We start from the raw sequence: 23,457 nt of genomic DNA on the forward strand, positions 1-23,457 counted from the left end.
TGGACTGTTGGAGTTCGTTTTTTCTCTTTTTTTCTAGAAAAAAGTATTAGGGGTAAGATTAGCAGTCTCTTGGAGTTGCTCTTATTCCCTTTCCTGCCAGCACACTCCACGACAGCAACAGCGACCCCATAGACTACAGGCCCACACAGCAGCAATCACTCTCTGCAAGCAAACACACCCGGCCCATCCGCAAGACCGCGAACAGATTAAGTGCCATTGGCAACAACGACGCGGCGGCACCAGCTGTAGTTGCTGAAAGAACAGGGGATCGATCGACGATGTGGATGGACCTCGTGACCAGTGGGCGCGGCGATCTTCGTTCCATCTAATACCGCTTCAGGAAGTTCTCTATCCAGTAGCTTGACTGCTTGCGGTAGCGCTTGAGGCCATTGAGGCGGTCGATGAAGATGAGGCCGAAGCGATCCAGGTAGCCGTCGCCCCACTCGAAGCAGTCCATGAATGTCCAGGTGAAGTAGCCCTTGACCTTGACGCCGTTCCTGATGGCGTGGTTCACGAACTGCAGGTGCTTGGAGTGGAACTCGATCCGGTGCCCGTCCTTGAGCGCCTCCTCGAGCGGGATGGAGGCGTTGTTCTCCTCGGCGATGCCGTTCTCCATGACGTAGATGACGGGGTTGTTGTAGCGGCGGGCGGTGTAGAGCAGGAGCTCGCGGAGCCCCGCGGGGTAGTTGAAGAAGATGGACACGAACTCGGGCGGGCCGATGGGCACGCCGTCGCGGTATCCCGAGGTGTTGGCGCGGATGTCGCCGTCGTAGGTCTGCTCGAGCCCGTTGGGCGGCGCCGCCGCCGAGGTGTAGTAGCCGGTGTAGTAGTTGACGCCGATGAAGTCGTAGGAGCCCTTGACGAGTGCCATCTGCTCCGGCGTGAACCGCGGCAGCCGATCACCGAGGTAGCTGGTCATGGTGCCCGGGTACGAGCCGTGCACGATGGTGTCGAGGAACCACCCGTATATGTAGTCGAGGCTGCGCTGCACTGCCTTGCGGTCTTCGGCGGAGTCGGTGTTGGGCACGTACCAGTTGGTCACCACGGTGATGCCGATCTGCCCGCGCTGGGAAGGCTGGTACTTGGCGCGGTAGAGCGCCACGGCCTGCGCGTGGGCGAGGATGATGTTGTGCGTCACGATGTAGGGCTCCCGGGCAGAGTCGCCGGGGAAGCACGACTTGGAGACGTAGGGGGAGCACCGGCCCGGCGCGAACAGGCCCACGGCGTAGCCGCGCTGCGCGTACGTCCACGGCTCATTGAATGTCGTCCAGTCCTTGACGCGGTCGCCGAACTCCTTGAAGCACACCTCCGCGAAGTCCACGTAGTCTTTGCTGCACGCACGCACCAAAATTGTTTTATAATCGATGGGCAATTAGGAACTTATAACCGATGGTCGATGACAGGTGTTAGTAGAACTGCACGCACACGATGTTTTCACTGAGGAAGCCTTCGTACTTTTCCTCCAGGGCTAGGGGCGTGTCCCAGTGGAAGATGGTGACAAATGGCCTCATCCCTGGTGATGAAAAGGAGATCCTTTTGTTAATGTTATCGACTTATTATCGTTGACAATGGACTTATATATGTAAGCTCCTGCATGCATGGATGAAGATAAATAGGGTGATTAGCCACTTTAAAAGTACCTTTGGCTATGACCTCGTTGATGAGGTTGTTGTAGAAGGCCACACCTTCTTTGTTGATTCCTCCACTCAGGGAACCAGCTGCAGAAAGCAAATGACGATACATAACACAAATGACAAATCTCTGTTACATACGACAGTTATTCGCGACCGGGTGTATGATATGGTATGTGTTGGGAGTTCAGCAAGTGCTTAGTGGTCAGTGCTCACTTGGCAGGATCCTGCTCCAGGCAATGGAGAACCGGAAGGCGTCCATGTTCATGTCCTTGAGGAGTTGCACATCGCCCTGCAAACAGTTCGGTCAGTCTCACTGAGTCACTGTTCGACACATCGTTTTCGAAATGCTCCGACCGAAAGATAGGTCAGTGTCAGTCACCTTGTACCGATGGTACATGTCAAGTGCCACGTCGCCGGTATCGTTGTTCTTGATTTTTCCTGCAATCGTTCACAAGTTTTTTCTAGTGGTCAGAAAGTGGCCGGTTCAGTGCAGAGCTGTTCTCCTGGCAGAGACCGGGAGGAGGGACTTGTGCAGACCTGGGATGTGGGTGAAGTTGTCCCATACGCTAAGCCCTTTGCCTCCTTCATTGTAGGCGCCCTCGTACTGCAAGCCACAAAAAGATGCAAGGCACCAACTTCTTCAGGTAACAAGAACTTGCAGGCTTTGCAAATAGCTTGACAGTTAGGAATGTAGAGTGGAAATGCGCTGCGGGCATCTCACCTGGTACGCGGCGGAGCCGGTGCCGAAAACGAAGTCCTTGGGGAAGCTGTACCTGCTGAACTTGGCGTGAGCGCCGCCGCAGGCGAGCACGGCGAGGAGCACAGCGGCGAGGAGCCCCTTCGCCATTCCGGTCCCGACACCCATCCCCGGAGCTGTGGCACCGGAACGGCTGCTGGCTCCTACTGCTGAAGCTGGAGGTGGAGCTGGAGCTGAATTGCTGCAGCACTTCCAGTCCCGGCCGCCATTTATAGACGGGACGAGCTGGAGGTCCCTGCCCCAAACGATTTTTTGCTATCTGGATACCGTCACGGCACACCTGCATTATCGTTATTGGGAGGGAACACGTGTGCGCACTGCAGGTCGACATCGATCGCCGGACCTGGGGACACCGGAAGGGACAGCCCCGGAAGTCACCGATCCGATCCGGTGATCCTCGATGACCCGTGCGGCGACGGACGCGATGGATGAAATGGACGCGGCGGCAAGGTTTTTTTTAATCCACCATGAGGTCCACGCTGGCGCTCTAAACAAATTGTTTACGCCCGTCGCGGGCACGTTTTCGTGATCCGGCTCCGCCTCCCGGCCCCCGCGAAGGCTACCCGCGACCTGCTCCGGCATCGCGCGCGCTGGCTGGCCTGCGGTGATGACTGATTGCTCGCCCGCCCGGCCCCGGCGTCGCGGATCACTGGCGGTGAATGATTGGTGGGCGAGAGATCGGTCATGTCTCGGGTACAGTGGATTCTTGGGGGGTTCAGATGTGCGCGTCGGGGAGTTAAGGTTTGGAATGGAAAGGACAATGATCATGGTCCGATGATGCTGATCTGAGACAGATGATAAGCAACTTCAAAAAGCTGGAAAGGACAATGATCATGGTTCCGATAATGCTGATCTGAGACAGATGATAATAGAAGTTATGGAATGGGTTAGAGTAACTCCAAAAGGCTGCTAATCTTATCCCAATATCTTTTTTAGGAAAAAAGAAAAACGAACTTCAAGAGTCCATCTAAAACTAAAAAAATTGGTGACGCGAAAAAAACACCCCTCCTCCCGCAAATATTCAAGACCCCCGTCTTTCCCCAATCCATGCCCCCCCCCCCGCGTTTCTTTCCGAGCCGGACGGTGCCGACGGATCCGCCCTCGAAGGCCACGTAGCCGCCGCCGGCGGCGGCTAAGAGTGAGGAGAGGTCGGCGTAGAGATCAACGACGTGGCGGATGTGGCCTGTTCGCTTCAGCTTACAAGCCGGCTGAAAAGCTAAAACGGCTGATTTGTTGTGAGAGGAAAATACTGTTTGATGGCTGATAAGTCGACTAAATAAGCTGAAGCGAACAGGTTGGTTATTGTTCAGCTCCCGGATGAGGCCGATGTTGTAGGAGAGGTTGCTGGGCACCTTGGACTCGTGGTTCTGGTTGATCTCGTTGATGAGGACGCGGTTCTGGTCCTGCAGGCTCTGCACGAAGCTCGTCTGGAACGCGTGCAGCACCTTGGTGTCCACGCCGGCGCCGGCGCCGCCGCCGAAACCCGACAGCGTCGTCTTGCCACCCTCGGATGCGCTCCCTCCTCTGCTTCTTTATCAGTAGCTCTGTTGTTGGCTTGTTGCGCGCATGTGCCTGAATTCTTGGCGTCTACTTGAATTTTGGGAGGGCTTCTCAGCTCTGCATAGTCTGCAAATAAGAACGGGGGAAATTGGTGAGAGAACGGGTGATGATGCCTGCCCAGGAACCGGGCGAGCTCCTGGTCCGGGAGGAGGATGCCGGCCACGGCCTCGCGGACGAATGAGTCGGTGACGCGTGGGGTCAGCGACCCGACCTCGATGTCATCGGCGAGCTGATCCCAGTGGAGCTGCAGGAAGCGGATGGTGCGGAGGAGGCCCGATGCGAAGATGGCGCCCACGCGGAGCACGTCGTGGCGCTGGCATAGCCTGCAGGCCATCTGCGCGTACATGCTCTAGAACATGTCGGCGCAAAGGATGGCGGCCATCGGGCTGGTGTAGTCGTGGTATGGGTCGTAGAGGTCGTCGTCTCCGACTTGATGAAGAGGAAGTGGAGGGCTTTGCCCTTGCCCGGCACATACCTCTAAGCATCAGGTTGTAATCGGAGCATCAGTACAAACTGTGTGTCTTGTTCCATTCGACACCAATTCATCATGCCATATTTTTTCGTGATCCGTAGCGGCAGCAGTGGCGGGGCGAGCACATCGGCCTGGCGCTCGGCAGGCAACCTTGCCGCAGAGGCGGACGGCGACGGCAACAACGGTCTCGGGCTAGGCCTCAACCTCGGCATCGGGTTCGGGCAGAAAGACGGCGGCAGAAAGGCGGCGCCGGCGGTTGAGGTGGTGCTGACCAAGTGCCTGGAGTGCTCTGAGAGGGAAAGGAAGGTGTCTGGTGTCATGGGTGGGAGGTGGGCAGGCCAAGTAAATGTAAATGGGCCTAATTATGATAACGTGGTCTTTTTTTAAATTATTAGGGAGTAGGTTTTAGCCCTGCTGTGGCCTTGATATATTTTTGGAGGAAAAATTTTTAGCATAGTCCCCAATACCTTGTTTTAGGGAAGAATTTTTTGAGCAACTCTTGGAGTCGGTGGAATTGTTCAAACACCCGAAACGTACGGTCCCAATCGAAAAGAAATTTTTTTTGGAGTGGTCAAATGTAGGCGTAAAAAATGAATGGTGGTTGTATTTTTGTAAGTGTTTCGATTTGGTAATTATATCAAAAGAAATGTAAATCATGGCAATTAGCCCATTAAGCTTGAATTATGTATGACTGATGATTGACACCACAGCATGGCCAAATCACAACAATTCCCACATTTTTACTTTGTATTTGTACCCCTTCCGTCCTCTAGTCCTTCCATCTATAACAATCCTCTATAGGCAAACCTTAGCAATGACGCTCATCCACATATTATAAAACATAGAGCCATCATTCATATGAGCATATTCCCTTTCTAATGTTGTTGTTGCTTCGTTACGGATGAGGAGATAAAAGGAAAGGACAAAAAGAAAAATAGGGGACTCAGATAGTAAGGAGTGGACAGAACAATGGATGGATAATACCGGACCATCATGAAACATGGGCAATTCAATTAGTGGGCCATCTACGAGCGCTTAGGGTCCCTAGACTTGTAATTGTTCGTTAATTATGCATGTTAAAAAAGCATATGGTTAAGGTGTTAATAATCGTATCGTCGCAGTTGGGTGTGATTTTTTTAGACAATGTTAGGTGAGATTAACGGGCATTATTTATACTTTACTAATTATGATGGACAAACTGAAATACGATGAGAAATACAGTATCTGTTCATGTGTTTTACGATAATCCATTCATTCACGGAGTTCAAGTTTTACATCAAGAAAAACAAGTGGATCGACAAACTAAGTGCAACACCCTGGTTGGTTCAGAAGCTACACGTATGTGCAACTGTATTTTACTAGGAAACAGACAGGCCCACGTCGGTAGCCCAAGGGGGGTGAGTTCACGAGTGCGCTGCATGCCCCTCAAACTCAAAGCCTCGAACATTTTTCTGGGTGGGCTCGGTGGGCGTTCTGGCCAAATTTTAGTGGGCTTCCACACTATTAAGTCCAAAGCCTACTTGCAAGTTTTGCAACTTAAAAGAGGAGCCCTGCCTGAAGACTTGCGTTAACATTCTTTTCTGCCAAAGCCTACTTGCAAGTTTTTTAAGTCTTTGTACAATAATATATGTTTTTTTAAACTATCACATCCTCTACAAACCGAGGGTGCATTTATCACTTACCACTGCAAAGACTTAAAAAAAATTAAATACCCAAACTTTATTAAATATCTACCCATGTCCAACAAATATCTCCATCACGAGTAACACAAAGATATAAGCCAAAGGTTATCGAAAGTATATTTTAAATCAGATTAAATTTGTTTAAGACTTTAAATAAGATCACAATCGCAAGGTATATACATATTTATACTGGGAGCGGAGGAAGCCTGGTTGGCTAGCTGCTCCATCCGTGAAGTAAGCAGCCTAAATTCAAATCCTGTCAGACGCATCTTCGCTGGAGTGGAAGACGGTCCGACCAGGGTAACCCGTGCCTAGCGTTTCTCATAACGCAAGCGGGGCAGGGGCTACTCTAGCCTCCGACCACTCCCTCCATATTTACACTGTTTCTACATGCTATACTGTCTTCTTCCAACAATTACAACACACAAATACCACCTAATCAGAAGCATATGTGTCAGGCGTACCGTGTGCAGCTACTCATGTCGATGAAGTCTTTCGATAGGAACCGAGAATAAAATGGTGAAAGAGTAGGAAAGACTAGAAGTGTTATCACAATTACAACAATGCGGCTCCTCAAATCGCGTACGCACCCTCGATCAAAAATGAGCCTCCTTTGTGGTAATGCAATGGGGCTCGGGTCACGGGCACGTGGGGCCTAGTCGCGTCAGCCGAGTCCGTCCGCGGTACTACACGCGCCAACTACCATGGCAGCCAGCCCTTCCATCTCTCCTCCGCGTTCGCCGGAGGATCGCGCACCAGCGACGGCGCCGGGTCGTACACTTGGACCCGCCGGCCACAGACGCCGCAGGCGCCGCCCACTCCCGGCACGTCCACCGCGGCCACGACGCTGAAGTTGCAGCCGCAGTAGGCGCAGGAGCCGATGACCCGGGCGTCCATCGCGGCCCGCACGGAGCGGCACAGCTCGTCGTCCTCCAGGCCCACCGCCACCTTGCGCCGCTGGGCGAACTCGAGCGCCATGTCCCGGTGGTTGGTGGCGCGCCGGCGGCGGTACATCGCCGCCGAGACCGCGGGCAGCCCGGCGTCCGCGCGGACGCCTTCCACCCACGTCTCCATGAGCGCGCGCACCTTGTCGTCCGCGGGCCGGGAGCACGCCGGGTCGTCCGACGGCGGCGCCCGCACGAACGCCTCGTCGCCGGCGTCAAGGACGTCCCGGTCGTGGCGTTCGTCACCCGTCGTGTCATCCTCCTCCGCCAGACACATCGCAGGCGAACCGACTCGCCGAGGTTTCGATCGTGCCGACTCTCCGTGACCAGTTACAATAAACTTTTTATGGAGCTGCGATCGAGACATCGAGTTGCTGGATCGTGCCGAGAGGTCGACGTGGTATCGCATACAAACGAGTAGAGTTTGGTAGGTACGGAGCAGCCGGCGGCGCAGGGTTTAAGTTTGGAAATCTTTTATAGACCGAGCTAGTACACTTCTAATTCTGGTTCTGTCACGCCGCTACCTTTCTCCGATGGGGATTCGGACTCATCTTCAGCCCGTTCGAAATGCGGAATCACAAATTAATTCGGATCTCCAGTCAAATATCAAGTGCTAGTACAAAGCAGACATGAATTTATGATGGTTCATTGAAGTAGATAAAATTCACCGTAGATATTGAGTTCCAGTCTTCCAGACTAGTAGTAAGCAACAACACGAGAAATAGCAACAGGACACTTGACAATGACAAGCTTCGTCATAACTGAATAATTCAGTTGGCTACGGAGTTCTAGAATCATAGGCTCATCAGGTGTTCGACCGAGTTCATGGACGCAAATGGGCTACACGGGAAGGGGACTCACGACGATCTACCGGCTAGGAATCCCCGTTCCGCCCTGAAAACAGAGTCGGCAAGGTAAGGCGCGCAAAACCAGGGCGCCCACACAGTGCTCCATGTCTCGTGGCGTGGCGACCGGAGAGGCAGGCAGTGCTGGACTGCTGGGGGAAGAAGGCTCCGTGCTTCCGTCCCTACAGGGACCAGTTCATGGCGTTGCTGGAATGGCCGAAGGTGCCGCTGGAGCTGCCGTGGTGGACGTGCGGCGGGTTCGACGGCCCGCTCCCCTGCAGCGCGAGCTCGAGCTCGCCGGAGAAGTGGCCGTGCCCGACCAGGTGCAGGGCGTCCTCGTGATGCTGCACGTTCCTGGATGAGCCCTCCACGTGGCCGCGGGGGCCAGTAGCCCAGGAGCTGGCCGCCGTCGCGTAGCTGCTCGCCATGACGGAGGGCGCCACCGGGGTGCCCTCGAAGGCGCTCGCCGCAGACATTGTTGGGGACCGGTTGTGGCTGGCACTTTCGGTAGTGGCATCCCATGGCTGAGTTGTTGACAGAAGAGAGAGAGCACAGCTGGAGTCGGTGGCAACTCCGGCGACACATCCGCCTGGCGGGAGCTCGAAGGCTGCGGGGAGCACCGAAGAAGGCCCCGCCACCGAGCCGCCATGGCCGATGTACGCGTGGTTGCCGTAGCCCGCAACTGTACTGCGGTGTGGGTGAATTCCCTGGTTCCCTTGCCACTGGATGGTGCCCGGCATCCGGTCGCCCCCGGGCTGGATCGCTGGCCACGCATCCCTCACGCTGCTCGGAACCCTTGGGTACGAGAAGTCCAGCAGGAAGCTTCTGAACCTGCCAGGCTCTGAAGAAACAAGAGATTGCAGAAACAGCAGATTAGCATACGCATTTGAGAAAAAGAAAGAGTATGAGTTCATAACAAGTTGGGGCACTTTATACCTTGAAATGATGCAGCGAGCCGGCCATAGCGTGAAGTGAGAGGTCCAGGTGGTGGCTTCCTCCGGCGCTCGTTGTGACCAATGAGGCGCCGGCGGCAGCTGCGTTTTCCTTGGTCGAATTCAGGTAACTCGTGGAACCTGCGATGAGAGTGAACAGTATAGGTTTACTCACGGTACAAACTCAACAAGTGAATTTACTGAAGCAGGGTCACAAGACAACCTATATAGCATATCAACTACCAGGGTAGCATCACCAAGAAAAGAATTGTCGATAAAATAATTATAGCATCTATAAATCAGCCGAGTTATAATCTAGACTGGAACAATGTCAGGAACTCATAGTTCGCTTCGATGTATACATTATGGCCACAATGCACAACATCCCTAATTTTTACATAACAAAAGCAGGCTAAGGAATATCCGAGGATCAACCGCAATTTAGGAAAAAGAAAATTTGCAAGCACATGGAAAGAGAGGAATTGTTAACTCAACAACCAAGACTCTGCTACTAACCTGTAAATTAATACCAACTTGCATCAAATGAATAAACATACAAAGCAAGCCACATGTCATGTGAAAAGCTGCGTCGATTCCATACAAGCAGGGCGTGTGTGTTTTCTAATCCTCCTGAACTAGCATTTTTATTCCAAGTATACTAACTATATATAGCGACATTAACCAAAGACACGCCCTTCCATGATTAGATCCATACATCAGGGCCCCCATGAAAAAGATTTAAAAGGTTACCATGTGGGAAGAGCACCTGCAATCATTCACGGGGAGCGGACACGCGTAAAGCCTTTAGTAAAGTGATGTGTTTATCAATGAAACAACAGGTTTATATATCAATCAACGGTCAGAACCTTCTCTTTTCCGGCGATGCAAAAGGCTACAGACAGTATGAGTAGGGCCGTTGCACAATCTTTTTCCCTCTCCAAAGAGTTCATCAATGTTCAGCAAAAACAGCAGCATTTAGGACTATGATGCGCGCGTGACCTTACACTTTATACAGATTTGGATTAAACAAACGTAAACAACATTATTGACCTAGTACAAGCAAGAACTAGATGTGGTAACGGATGAACTTAAGATTAATTTCGGCATCAACAAAGATAGTACTCTGATCCATTGCATTTTCACCTGTCCCAGCCCTGTTCCCAACTTCTGTTCCATTTCATTTGGGCATTAAATAGTGTCGTACAGGTTCTACAGTACTGTGGCTAGCCAATAGCCATTCAAGTAGGCTACCTACAGTAGAATAAGAAAAAGAGAAATCTAGGCTTCCTATATATGTGCTGCTCAGACAAGATACTCTGAATGTTCACATCTATGTCCCTTACTATTCTGGTCAGATTCCACTTGCTCAAATTTTACATCAACTTGACGCCACCAAACAATTGCGCAGCAACGGTACTCCCAGCACATCCTACCCTATGGATGTCATGTTACCACAATTCCACGAACACATGAGCACAGCAGCAGAAATTTTGTGAACTTGTCAGTAAACACTGTTAAAGTGGTTTAGATGTGTGGAAATCTTCAGAAAACCGTTGTCTTTCGGTTTAGAGAGAGCTAGATGAGCCAATTGCAGAGATTGGCTTCCCAAAGAAAAAATTCCCAAAAGCTACATGTGGCACATCCAGCCACTGAGGATCCTAGCTCCCAAGGTATCACGAGCGGAAGAATAGGCCGAAGCAGCAACCCCACTGGTGACAGGAATGAACAATTTTTCGAACCCAATTTGGGGTGGTACTGGGAGACGGAAGGAGTAAGGAGTTCGAAATTTTGTTTACCTGCTGCACTGCTGGCAGAAGCGCTGCTCGATGCCGGCGACGACGACGCGCGGCGTCTTCGTGTGCATGGAGCACACCTTGTGGCGGCAGTGGTACGGCTTGGCGCCGCTCAGATCCACGCCGCACCCCTCCACCTGGCACCTCGGCGGCGCGGCGGGGGGCGGGCCGCCGGAGGCCACGCCCTTCCCCTTCCTGCCGCCCGCCGCCGCCGCCGCCGCCGTCCCGCTCCCACCGGCAGCCGCGTCCTGCTCGAAGTAGATCTTCTTGCCGAACTTGAGCCCGTGGACATCGTCGCTCCCGCCGCCGTTGCCGCTGCCGCTGCCGCCGGTCTCCATTGCCACCCGCTGCCGTGCTGCGCCCTACGGTTTCGGTTCCCGTTTGCGGCGGCGTGGCTCCCTATCCTAAGCCCGCCCTCCTCTGACCCTCCCCCTCTCTAGCTACTAGAGGGAGGAAGTGCGAGAGGAGAGGGAGGGGCCGAGTGAGGGAGAGGGAAAGAAAGCTCAGCGCGAGGAGGGAGGGAGGGAGAAGCAGGCGACAACAGTGGTGGCGCCGCCCTTAAAATAACGCTTTCGCGTGTGTGGTGCAGTGTGCGCGCGTGTGCGCCTGTGTGGTGTGCTGCCGTCCCTTTCCTTTCCTCCCGCTCCCGCTCCAGCTCGCCAGCGTACACGCACTCCCACTCGGCTCCCTCCCAGTCCCCAGTCCCCAGAGGCCAGAAGTCCCAGGCTCCCAGCCGGAGCAGCTGCTACACCCTAGCTCCACTACCGCACCACCACGCCACGCTCCTCTTTCCTCGCGCCGAGGCCACTGTTCCACGCGGCTACGCTACGCGCCTCCCCTACTTGCTCGGTCTCCCTTGCCGGCCGCCGCGCCTTATATAGCGCGCGCATGTTGGAGTGGTGGTAAAGTCCGGCCCCCCGATCCGGCTGTTTGGATACGAGGTGCTAAACTTTAACAGTGTCACATCGGATGTTTGGATGCTAATTAGGAGGACTAAACATGAGCTAATTATAAAACTAATTGCAGAACCTTGTGCTAATTCGCGAGACGAATCTATTAAGCCTAATTAATCCATCATTAGCAAATGGTTACTGTAGCACCACATTGTCAAATCATGGACTAATTAGGCTTAATAGATTCGTCTCGCGAATTATACTCCATCTGTGCAATTAGTTTTGTAATTAGCTTATGTTTAGTACTCCTAATTAGCATCCAAACATCCGATGTGACAGGTGTTAAACTTTAACAGGTGTTTCCCAAACACCCCCTATTCGGCGCACAGTGGCTGCCTCCGGCGATCCCATCACGCGCGCGCGCAGGGGGGCCGGACGGGAGGGCCCGTCAAGTGTGCCGTCGACGGTGACGCGGGCCGGGGCGCGCGAACAGGGCGCCCCGGCCGGCCGGCCGGCCACACGGGGCCTCCGGCCTGTGACATGAACAGGCACCGGCAGCTAGCGCGCGCCAGCACTGTGCCGCGGCAGCGCTGTGCGCGCTACAGTGGCTGGCTGACGGACCCGTCGATGTAGAGGTAGCCAGCCGTGTGCCTGCCCGCTGAGCCCGTACTGCGTCTCCTGCGTCGGGGCCCTGCCCTCCCCTCCCCTCCCCCACCGCTCGCCCGCCTCGCTTGCTAGTTTGCTACGTCCACACCGGCCGCACCGCACCGCACGGCGGCGTACGTGCGATCAGGGTCAAGTCCATCAAACCGGGCCGACGAATGAACAGGGCGGCAGAGGCAGGCGCGCTCGTGCGCGCGTGGCCATTGGCCGGCGCCAGCAGCTGCCACTGCTCACTCTCGCAGCGGGCGTGGTGGACTATTGATGGCGGATGGTGGTGGTGGCGGGTCCGGCCGGCGAACGACGGTGGCTCCTATAATTGAGGAGGTGAGGCTGCTCGCTCAACCGCTGGATATTTTACGGTTTAGATCAGGCCTCAGGGGGCTTTCGATTTGGTCTAACGTGGAGAGGTAGAGTACAACCTTTTTATTCTGGCTAGAGGGCTAGTACAGGATTCAATGGCATCAAGTACTATGCTCGTCGTTCTTATTGTAAGACCTAGATATAGGATTTGTCACAACTTTTTATTTAATTTGTATGAGGGTACCTTCCTTAAAGATCGCATCACATGATTGTCCGTTGTACTAACGTTGCTAATTTTTTTTTCTTATAACAGTACTTCGCAAGTATATATATTTTTTTCTTAAAAGGGTAGAAAGTATGTGTCATCTACCACCTCACGATCACATATAAAACTATATCTTGCATATGTCTACATATGTTATCTTATATTGTGATATACACTTTTCACATGCGAGTTCTTTTTCTTCAAACGTGGTAAAATACCTATTTGGACTTCGAATACAAGCATTACTCCTTTTAGTGTAGCATTGGTGTAACCGTATCTAATACAACTGTTCTAGCTTAGTGGTCTAGAAGACACATCCACAAACTATTTACACGTAACAGTGACCGCAGACTGCCGCATCACATGATGCGAACAGAGGAAAGATGAGATGAAGCCTACTGTGATCTGATACATTTTCGATTAGAAAATTTCCAACTTGTTTTTAAAAAAAATCTCTATTTTTTGTCAAGTAGTTACTTGTTTGTATTCCTCATATCATGGACGTGAAAATCTTGTATATTTCACTGGCAACATGTCACTGGTAGCTTTTGAACCTTGATTCGGATTTGGAGTTCGTTCAACTGAAAACTTATGAATTCGAATTTGTCCGATGGCAATACAAAAGTCCCCAATTCCGTCCCCTTCATCCATGCATGCCGTTGGTTTTTCATATCATGTGCACGCAGCCTCGTCCACAAAAATATAAAGGAGCAGGTACCATTAGCACAGTCTTCGGCGAGACATAACAAAACGGAAGGGTTACATGGGGGCATGGGTCGATGGACGTTCTTGGCCTCTAGCCTCCCCCCGCTTTTGAGCTCGACAAGACGTCTCTTGCCATAGTTTAACCGCTGGTCTAGCCCCCGGGTCAGGGCGTGCCTTGGCGTGTTCGGATTGGTGGAGAATCTCTCTCTGAGCGCCCGCGCGAGCTCCTTTTTTTAGGGCTCAAAAGCTCGCAGCAGGGAGCTTTGGATTTGCCTCAAAATGCCCCAACTGATTGGCATGGGGCTCCGTGCTCGCTCACTACTCTCCCGTAGCGGCAGTAGGCGGGGGCACTATTTTATGCAACTTGCTTGCCTCTTTGAAAGCCTGAACCGCTAGCTGCTGCTGGTGCCCATGCATGCCACCTTTCTGAAGACTGGAGTTGGCAACAGGGGGTATTCATGCACAGGAGCACGCCCCGAGTATATACTAAGAGCTGCCAAGTACACATGATGAGTGCACTCGTGCAGCTAAACAAAAGTGCAGGGACCATATGCACAGAAGGAAGAATTAGAACAGTAGGAGGGGTTAGGGGATTGTATTTAACTAGGACGGGAATGCATGGTAGATTAATGATTAATATTATTGGATGGAAGTACAGTCTCAGGACTAAGATCGGAGCCACTCGGCGCAATGACTGTATGCTTGCTGCTTGCACAGCTAGCTAGTAAGTAGTAACGGTGGCTGTCCTTGCTTAGCTGCTGGAATCTGCTGGGTTTCTTGAAAAAGCCATTGCCTTGTACTGTTAGTGAGAGCTAGGTCCCCTGCCCGTGCAAAGCCGAGAGTGTATCAGACTATCAGTTACCATCAGTTGAGTTCTCTGTAAAATACAGGAGCACGCAAGTCATGGAGCCTTATCCAGCTTTTTATCCGAGCAAGTACTGGCCATGTGCGTGCTCGGCGGCAGCGCGCTGCGATGATTTTCCGGAAAGAAATGATTCTCAATCAGGAGCAGAAGAGAAAAGCAGCGGTAGTACTCGCCCGGCCGGCATCGTGTCTATGGATTGGCGACACAACAAACACGGTTCTTTGGCAGTGGCGTCGTCCTTCGCCTTTTGTCCCTCGGGTCGGTCGTTTTTGTTTCCGGCGACCGGCGCTGAGCCGGTTTGTTGCTTGCCTGCCCGTACAAGTTAGGATCGTGCTCGAGCCAGCAGCAAATCCTTTTAGAACTTGGAGATCCACAGTACGTCGTCGTCCCCCAGTTTAGCGTGAGAACGACTCGAGTGTTATTCGGTGGTGAATTCGGCTACGGTAGGTGGACGCCATGGTACAACACGTCGTACAACGTTAACCTGATGTGCCCCTACTCCTTGACCATGGCTTAATGCCGTTTGCTTTCTCACTGTCACCGTCGAGTCTCGGCTGCCGTCTCGATCGCACGGCGATGGCTTCACGAGCGCCCATGCGCGCGTCGCATTCGGCAAGTGCCCGGGTTTCCTTTCCCATCGGCGTGACGTCGTCTACACCGCCACGGGCAGCCAGCAAGCAAGCAAAGCAAACACCGAATCTTGCGGCCGGATGCCTAGCTGCCGCGGGTACCCGGCCGGCAGCGGCCGCGGCCGCGCGCGCTGGACGCCTTTGCCTCAGCTACAGAGACCCGACGGTGATGGTGCGCGCGCGGGGGGGATCCGGATCAACAGAGAGAGCCATCAGGCCAGTGGCGCGCGCGCGGCCGTGGCACGAGGCGGGAGAGGGGCCGGACGGCCGGCCGGGCCGATGCTGGCTAGCTGCTACCGCTGGCCGCTGGCGCCGGCACTGTTGCTGACGCGTACCGGTGACTGCGCGGCGGGGCGCCGGGTCGCTGGCGCACGTGGGCCGCCTCGCCTCCGGGCGCCGTGCCGGGCCCCGGCGCGCTTGGGCGGGGTTGGTCACTGTGTGCCTGTGAACTGTGCGGCGCGTGTCGCGCGGGATGGGCCGGCGCAGCGATGGCGCTCCGCCAGTCCGCCTGCTTGCTTGGTGATCTGGTAGTGGTGTGGCTATTGGCCGCGCCGGAGCCTATCCGTCCCGTCCGGATGCGTATTGCGTCGCAGGAGTGGCCAGCTACTGAGCTACGGTCCAATATTTGCAGGCGGGTGCGGTCCAACCCCTTGTACGAGCTAGCTGTAGAAAAATACAATCCAGGTGCAGTTCTCTTGGCAAAAAAGTACGTACACGCAAGAGGGATGAGCCAACCTTCGACGTCAGCATGGCTCCGTCGTGCAGGGCTCAACAGTCATGGAAATTCGCGAGGTATGGCATGTGTTGGCGGTGTGATTTTGGATTAAGCGGTGCCACCGCTTCCCGGCCCGTGCCATACGTACAGGCAGAGCGCGATGCGGATCCAGGCGGACAGGCCCGCGGATTGGCCCCGCGCTGTGCATCATGTCGCTCAGCCAGCCCGGCCGGACGGGGAACAGGCGACCAGCGCGTGGGCTGCGTGCGATAGCTGCGCGCCGAGAGGAAGGAGAGGTCGCTTTCGGCTTTGTCTCTCTGTCGCTCGCTCGGGCGCCCCCGTCTGATTGGGCTGGCCCGACGGTGGAGCAGCCCGTGCGGGAGTCCGACCGCGACACTCATCACTGCTGCCATGCCATTGCCATCCCATCTTGCGTGCCGCCAGCAAGCCCCAACCCGAACTCGCAGAGTCCCGTACGCGTACCCGGCGCAGGTTCGTTCTCCCCGACGCAGCGGCCCGGGAGCGCGAGGCGGCGGTACACCTCGGATTGGACGGCACGGGGGAGAGCCAGTAGCGTACGCACACCAGAAAAAAGCCTGAGCCGCTGCCCGCCGCCGAGGACGAGACGCCTTTCTGGCTCGATTCGACGTGCTTGCCTGCTGCGACACTGCGGCCCTTTTCCCGACGTGATCTTTACTGTTGCCTTCCCCATGGGTGCAACAACGGCAGCAAAGCGCTCGAGTGATGTGGCGTGCTCCCCTGGAACCTGCATTGCTGTTGGCATCAAAAGCACCAAGCACGTCCATACTTCTTCACAGATTTTGCGCTGCTTGAAAGAACGGATGTCCACCGTCGCCATCGAATCGTCGGCAGACGAAACATCTAGCGCCCACCTACATTCCCTTCTCTTCACTTTTTTACGCATACCAGTACATGAAAGTATAAGGCAAATGCGCTATAGATGATGATCTTCCAAGAATTCAGCATGTGCCTGACCAGATGTGCCTACAGGCTACAGAATGTAGAAGTTCGACGCAAAAACAGCTGATGCTACCTCGCTGGCCGAGTCACTGCCCCAAACGCAATATATGGTTCTATCAGCCTACGAATCACAATTCATCGGTCAGTCACATCTCCTTTTTCTTTGAAACTGTTGGAGCTCAAAAGTGACAGGTCTGGGAAAATATAGTCAGTCCTGTTTAGACCGGTTTTTCAACTGGTCAGATCAGTTTGGGAAAAGTTCCCAAAGTGCAAATTGGATTGCACCATGGCGTAGTTCTCGTTGAGACGATAGAAATGTATATATGGAACATCCGATTTGAACTTCGGATGAGAGAGTTATGCCATCGGGAAGATCAGCACCCCGTGCAGACACGTCAGACCGGCTGACCCCACCGGTTGGATAAAAGTGCTTCAAATGAATATTGGACTTCACCCTTGCGTAGATCTCGTTGAGTAGATCAAGATTCAAATATAGAACATCCGATTTGGAGTTCCGATGAGGGAGATACGACCTTTTGCAAGATCTGCACCCGGGCAGACCGGTCAGACTGGTTGCCCTGGCTGGTTTGACCGGTATGGCTCTGTGTAATACGAGTAGAAGTTGTAATTTAGCACAGTTTGTATTAGGGTTTCGACTCCTACTTGGGGAAGATCTTCCCTCCCTATAATCATGAAGGGATTCGACGATTGAAGGGAGAACCCAATCGACAAAAACCAATCTACTATTTTGTATCTTTTCCTTTATTTTTTGCTCAAGCTTTTCCAATCTACTACTTGTTCTTCCTTCATCTCGACAACGTTTGAAGGCACTCTAGGTGACCTGCCGATCCTATAGCAACCCTGCGTGCGCCTGCCGTGATGGAATCCTTTCCAAGCAAGTGTTCGAAGGTCTACCGCTGGCTTGCCCGACAACCGGTCAGACCGGCCAACGCCGAGGTGCTACAGCGAGTCCCTCGACACGCCGTACGGTCGTGTGCGTTTGTGTGTTGGGAAAAAAAAAGCGTCAACAGGAACGAAGACAGTCACTCACACGTTGAGAGGTGGAGGACAGGAGGAGGATCGTGATCTGGAAGCTGTGGGTCGACGAGAATACAAATCCTTCGTGTAATTAGTCGTCGGAAACAGAGTACCCAAAGAGAGTTTTGGATGATATTGCATCACCCATCGAAGTTCGAACAAACCCACTAGGCCCTGAGTTACACGGTCCATTATGTTTCTTACCAATTTTGGCCCATTAATAATTACTAGAAAATCTCAAAGGCCCATTTATCATATCTGTCGCAATGTGTTTGGATTGATTTTGGTCCATTTGGGCTTCAACAATGTAAAGGGCCACAAGCGTATGAAGCCACAAGTGATGTCTGTAGACAAGTTTGCTTGTTATCACCGCGAGAAGGCATCTGTAACTCTGTACCCCGAGTTGATTACTAAAGGGTGGTGGTGTCCCAAAAAAACAAGTGATGTCTGTATAAACCGAAATATAAAGGGTTGTTATCACCGCCAGGTTGCTTGTTATCTTCCGAAATATAAGATCTTATTTACCTTCCACTTTAAGATATAAGATTTCTGCAAGAGCTCGCAACCGAAGGTGCAGATTATGTCTTTCCTCCTATCTTCTACCCGCACGACCTTCTGACGATGTCGTCGCTGCCGCCGCGGCCCGTCTGACTCCGCTCGCGCCGCTCCACCTTGGGAGCTGCTGCCGCCGCGTCATGCGAGCATCGCCTCTCCTGATGAGCCGCCACCCCTTGCGTTGCCGTGCAACCTGTCAGGGTTCGGGTTAGGCTGCTCGGTGGGTCCATGTCCTCAGATATATAAAAAGGATGGCCGGGGATGGTCGTCGGTCTGGCAGTGGGTGGGAGGGATGGTGAGGTGGCGAGGGCACCTCCAGGCGTGATGGTGGTGGAGGGGGAGGGCGGTTGTGCAGAGCAGGAGACGGAGGACGTGATACTCACAATAGTTAGGTCTGTTCGCTTCAGCTTATTCAGCCGGCTTATCAGCCACCAAACAGTATTTTCCTCTCACAACAAATCAGCCGTTTCAACTTTTCAGCCGGCTTATAAGCTGAAGCGAACAGGCCCAGAGATGGCCATAGTTGCAGGCGGCAGCTCTGGTGGCGGTGGAGGATGTGAACTCTGGATGGAGATGAAAAAGAAAAGGAATAATTCCTTACACGCCGCGGGTTAAACTCTAAATCCCTCCTATGCTGCCGTCAATGACTATGGGGTCTCACATGCCATAGATACATCGGTGTACATGGATTGTAAATTTTTTCTGTAGCAAGAAAGAAAATTCCCTAATCTGTAGCAAGAAAGAAAAAAGTGCGGCGGCGTGGCGGCACGGGACGATAGGGAGGAGGAAGTAGTTTCGTCGTGGGTCTGGTGGACCGTGCGGTGTAAACGCTATCCACCTTTCCGTGCGATGTTTAGGAGAGCGTCCTTCCGAGAATCGGACGCTAGCCAAGTAAAGCCCCAGTTGTGGGAACCGAAAGCTTAGGCCACCTCCTAAAATTTTAACTTCTATAAAAAGTTTTAGTCAGTTTTTAGTCCATGATCTAAAGCATGCATGTTTAGGGGGTGTTTGGATACGAGGTGCTAAACTTTAACAGTGTCATATCGGATGTTTGGATGCTAATTAGGAGAACTAAACATGAGCTAATTATAAAATTAATTGCAGAACCCTGTGCTAATTCGCGAGACGAATCTATTAAGCCTATTTAATCCACCATTAGCAAATGGTTACTGTAGCACCACATTGTCAAATCATGGACTAATTAGGCTTAATAGATTCGTCTCGCGAATTACACTCCAACTGTGCAATTAGTTTTGTAATTAGTCTATATTTAATACTTCTAATTAGCATCCAAACATCCGATGTGACGGATGTTAAACTTTAACATGTTGGAGCCAAACAGGCCCTTAGTTCCACCTCCTAAAACTGACTAAAAGCAATAAATATTATGGCAAAATGACCATACTGCCCTCATGCCCCTGCTCATTCTTTGCCCGCATCTCCCCTCCTTCCACTTCCCCGCACACACGCACCCTCCTCCCGCCAGCGCCCCTCCCTCTCGCTGCCCCCGCCGGCCGCAACCGGCGCCCTCCTCCTGGCGACGCCACCCCCTCCCCTCGAATCCCGGCCGCCGCACCCCTCCCCTCCTCTTCTTCCCCGGCACCGCCGCCCCCCTCCCGGTCCTGCCTCGCTCGGATCCGGCGGCGGTGGGGATTCGGTGGGGAAGCGCCCAGCCGGCCCGTGCGGCGGCGCAAGGGAGCGGGGCGCGCGGGGGTGGGGTTGCCGTGCGGCGGTGGCGGGCGGCGGGAAGGACGCCGCCGGTGGGGCCCGGCGCGGAGAGGGACGCCGGCGGCGGGCGGAATGGCGGCGAGGGGCTGGGCGGGAGGGAGGGTGAGAGAGAGAGGGAGGGCAATAAATGAGGGGCAGTGGGGGGTCTAGGATGAGGTTTAGGAGGTTTTAGAAGGGGTGGAGCTTCTAAAGAAATTGAAGCCTCCTAAAAGTTTTTTAGTCACTTTTAGTCATAGTGTTTGACTCTTTAGCTCCCTTTTAGTCACTTTTTAGGAGCTAAAATTTTAGGAGGGTGGAAACAAACAGGACCTTAGGGTACACCCCTCGCTAAACTTTTTTAGTTATACTCACATCAGATGTTTGAATACTAATTACAAGTATTAAATAATCTAATTATAAAATTAATTGCACCGATGGAGTCTGATTCGCGAGACAAATCTATTAAGACTAATTAATCCATCATTAGCAAATGATTACTGAACATCCGAGGTGACCTTGCTAAAGTTTAGCACCACATATCCAAACATCAAGGAATGGCACAACTAATGATCCAAGCAGAGTCCTGGACAATAAGATGGAAGCAGAGTCACAGCATGCTCATGCCGAATCAGCAACTCCTTGACGCTTGATCTATACAACAGGAAGCATGACAAAAATGAAAAGGAAACGAAAATGCAATCCGTCATGGCTCGCATAGTGGCATGGCTAATCCAATCCAATCAGGAGCCTCACTTGCACTCCACCCCTGCCTCGGCTGCTCGCCGCGGGGTGCTCTTCCGCCGGCTCCCGTGGTGCCGGAACCCGCTCTGCTTGACGGCCTCGTCCTTCTCCTCCGCCGCCGGGTCGCAGCCTCGCTTCCTCGGTTGCCGACGCCTCCGCTTCTTCCCTCCGTTCTCAGCCGAGCCCTTGCCCGGCACGGCCGGTTTGACGCCGTCACTGTCCTCCATGGGCTCGACCTTGGCACTGTCTTGCTCCTCCTCGTCGGTGTCGTCAGCCTTGAGGTGCTTCTGCGGCCGCCCCCTCCTCTTGTACGCTGGCATCACGGTCTCCTCGTCGCCGCTGGCGGCGTCGGTGTCCTCGCTCTTGGTAGCTTGGGGCGTCGGCCGTTTAACCTTTCCTCCTCTAGGCCTGCCCATCTAGGAATGGAGAAACACCCTCAAACCGCGCCCTCAACCAACAAGGGAGTTGCGAGCTTGTTGCCCTGGTGCCACTACTCGGTCGATCCCACACCTGCAAATAGGCACGGAATAGAAAAGAACTGGTTCAGGCCGTTTTCATTCACACGCATTTTCAATATGTTTTTGAAAAGGTGGGAAGGAAAAACAGTGGGGAAGAGGTAACAGGAAGAATCTGAAGCTAGAAGTGGTTAATAGGAGACAATCAACTATTCTGTGATTATTTGTGATATGCTGTTGAAAATGACATTCAGATATTTTTTTTGAAATAATGACATTCAGATATTGGGGGAGGAAGATTGCAACCATAAATCTATTACTGATGAAGCGATGAACACCGAAGTAGAACCAAGTACAACTGAGACTGTACCATACTACCATCCAATGGAAAAAACCTGAAACAAAGGCAAGAAATGTGTCCGGAGCTAGTCTCACATCGCCTGCATCGACCTCTCCAAGACATTGACCAACACAATAAGCTCCGAGGCACAAGATCGATACGTATACTGAAGAAGAACACAGACATGAGGAGAGCTAGCAAGAACACGCACGGAACTGACCTGCTGTGGGCCCGCGGTATCATGCAGAGAGGCCGGCGATCTGTCGACTTCTCTCTGAATAGAAGCCCGTGATCAAGAGAATCCGTGGATAAGAGATTTCTACCTGCATATCATAGCACTACAAAAATCATGAGAGATCTTCAAGGTTGAGCAAACGAAACTAGCAACCAACCGGGGGGCAAGAACAAGGCGAAGCACGGAGGACGCACGCGAAGATGCTGCAGATGGCGACGGATTGTAGAGAGCGGCGACCGGCGAGCGTCCGATCGAGGTTTCGCCCGCCGCAAGACTTCCACGGGCTTATCTGAGCAGAGGAGGAGGCCGGAAGAAGGAAGAGCTGACTGGTCACACTGTTCTGCAGACAGAAAGATAGAGGGGAGGGGACGGAGGATGCTTGGCTTGGCCGCCAGAAATACACTACTCCCTGACCCGTACGAGCACCAACGCGGCGGACGAACGTACCAGGGGCCCCATCGACAAGCGTCACAGTAAAAGCCGTTCCGCGCACTGCTCCCGCTCTTGCAGCCGGCCGTGGTAACACAGAGAGCCAAAGGAAACGCGACGGGGACCTGGGAGCTCGATCGGTCGTAACCTGCGACACGCCAATGTGCAATGTCCCCTTGCTGTCTCAGTACGCGCACTGCTCCTCCCCGTACGGAGGGAGGCGACGAGACGAAACGGAGGAGGAAGGAAGCGAGCAGGGCACACCCCACTAAACGGCTGGCGAAGAGACACCAGACACGGGAAGGGGAACGGGACCTCCTCCCCCCACCTCTCCGGCACTGCAGCACGGCGGGCGAATAATCAGCCGGCTGGGCTCCGTCGACGGGTTTGAGCCAAAACCGTGTGCCCACGAAACCGGCCGTATCGATCGGCTCGCGGATCGGGGCCACGCGTTCCAATCTGATTGCTCGGACAGGACCGGCCGGGTCTCTGCCTCTGCCTTCTGTTATCCTGTGCGAGACGGGGGCGATGGCGTGTACGTCGCGAGACGGCGGCGGTCCTGTGTGTGGTGCAGCAGGGCTAGCTGCGGCGGGAGCAGCGCCGGCGTTGAGGACGGAGGCCGCCGCCGCCGTGCTGGACGAAGCTTGCAACGCACGACGGCGGGCATCGGTGTTCTGATCGTGTCATGCGTGATGCTACTGTCTTTTGGGCGGCAAATCCCGGCGAGCGACGTACGTCCGACCAAACGCGCGCACTCGGACAAGTCGAGATCTCGTGAAAAGGAAGCCCGGAGGGAGCCGTGGAACGGAAGGCGCCACGCGCGCGGCCGCGGCGGCGGTCGCGTCCGGCACACGAAAAGCCGCGCGCCGGCGGCTTCCCCGTCACTCTACCTGTCCGGTATCCGCCCGTCGCCTACCGCATCATGGAAGCAGCGAAAGTCACAGCTCGCCGTCGGTGTGGTATTCTTTGGTGAGAGGAATTCGTGTGATTTTTTTTTGCCTTTTCTTATCTCTTTGGTCAGGACTCAGGACACGGTAGCGGGCGGCTGGCGTTGATCGGGAGACAAGGGAGTACGGCGAGTGGGCGCAGCACGGCAGCAGCGGCGTTGGTGGTGTCTGCCGGCCGCGGCCCGCGGGTGCGCGCGCTGGCCGACAGCCTCGTGCCAAGCCCTGCAGCAGCGCTCGTGCCCCGCCTGCCCCGCTCCCGCGCCCCGTTTGCCGGGTTCAGACTTCAGACCCGTGCCCGTCCGTGTTCAAACAGGAGAGGGAGGGAGAACGGGAGACGCCAGCCGGGCAGGCAGACGCGTCGCGCGTGCACACACG

General features: G+C 53.9%; 4 protein-coding genes across 13 annotated transcripts; all 4 read right to left on the reverse strand.

Moving 5' to 3' along the window:
- On the reverse strand, positions 1 to 2,604 carry LOC101765746 (beta-glucosidase 30). Its single transcript, XM_004957139.4, has 7 exons — positions 2,356 to 2,604; positions 2,172 to 2,238; positions 2,014 to 2,072; positions 1,848 to 1,923; positions 1,641 to 1,718; positions 1,426 to 1,513; positions 1 to 1,331 (listed from the first exon to the last, which is right to left on the reverse strand). Exons 1-7 carry the CDS (start codon positions 2,497 to 2,499, stop codon positions 326 to 328), a joined length of 1,518 nt encoding a protein of 505 aa, XP_004957196.1. The 5' UTR covers positions 2,500 to 2,604; the 3' UTR covers positions 1 to 325.
- A 551-nt stretch (positions 2,605 to 3,155) lies between these two features.
- LOC101771041 lies at positions 3,156 to 4,285 on the reverse strand. Its single transcript, XM_004959512.1, has 4 exons — positions 4,065 to 4,285; positions 3,684 to 3,915; positions 3,474 to 3,581; positions 3,156 to 3,206 (listed from the first exon to the last, which is right to left on the reverse strand). The coding sequence occupies exons 1-4, from the start codon at positions 4,283 to 4,285 to the stop codon at positions 3,156 to 3,158; spliced, it is 612 nt and encodes a 203-aa protein (XP_004959569.1).
- Positions 4,286 to 7,675: 3,390 nt separating this feature from the next.
- Positions 7,676 to 11,459, reverse strand: LOC101766166 (squamosa promoter-binding-like protein 17). The gene is made up of 3 exons (XM_004957140.2): positions 10,623 to 11,459; positions 8,831 to 8,967; positions 7,676 to 8,735 (listed from the first exon to the last, which is right to left on the reverse strand). The coding sequence occupies exons 1-3, from the start codon at positions 10,955 to 10,957 to the stop codon at positions 8,077 to 8,079; spliced, it is 1,131 nt and encodes a 376-aa protein (XP_004957197.1). The 5' UTR covers positions 10,958 to 11,459; the 3' UTR covers positions 7,676 to 8,076.
- Positions 11,460 to 20,397: 8,938 nt separating this feature from the next.
- Positions 20,398 to 22,883, reverse strand: LOC101766572. Of its 10 annotated transcripts, XM_012843391.2 has the most exons (4): positions 21,901 to 22,786; positions 21,692 to 21,794; positions 21,438 to 21,571; positions 20,398 to 21,186 (listed from the first exon to the last, which is right to left on the reverse strand). In XM_012843391.2, the coding sequence occupies exon 4, from the start codon at positions 21,090 to 21,092 to the stop codon at positions 20,685 to 20,687; it is 408 nt and encodes a 135-aa protein (XP_012698845.1). In that variant the 5' UTR covers positions 21,093 to 21,186; positions 21,438 to 21,571; positions 21,692 to 21,794; positions 21,901 to 22,786; the 3' UTR covers positions 20,398 to 20,684. The 10 variants fall into 10 exon arrangements, 6 of the variants coding, with proteins under 6 accessions (XP_012698845.1, XP_012698841.1, XP_022679483.1 ...); XM_012843387.3 differs by having other exon boundaries at positions 20,398 to 21,581; XM_022823748.1 differs by having other exon boundaries at positions 20,398 to 21,581; positions 21,692 to 21,809; positions 21,864 to 22,786.
- Positions 22,884 to 23,457: the final 574 nt, after the last annotated feature.

This window comes from Setaria italica, chromosome II (assembly GCF_000263155.2).
Source record: "Setaria italica strain Yugu1 chromosome II, Setaria_italica_v2.0, whole genome shotgun sequence".
NCBI lineage: Eukaryota > Viridiplantae > Streptophyta > Magnoliopsida > Poales > Poaceae > Setaria > Setaria italica.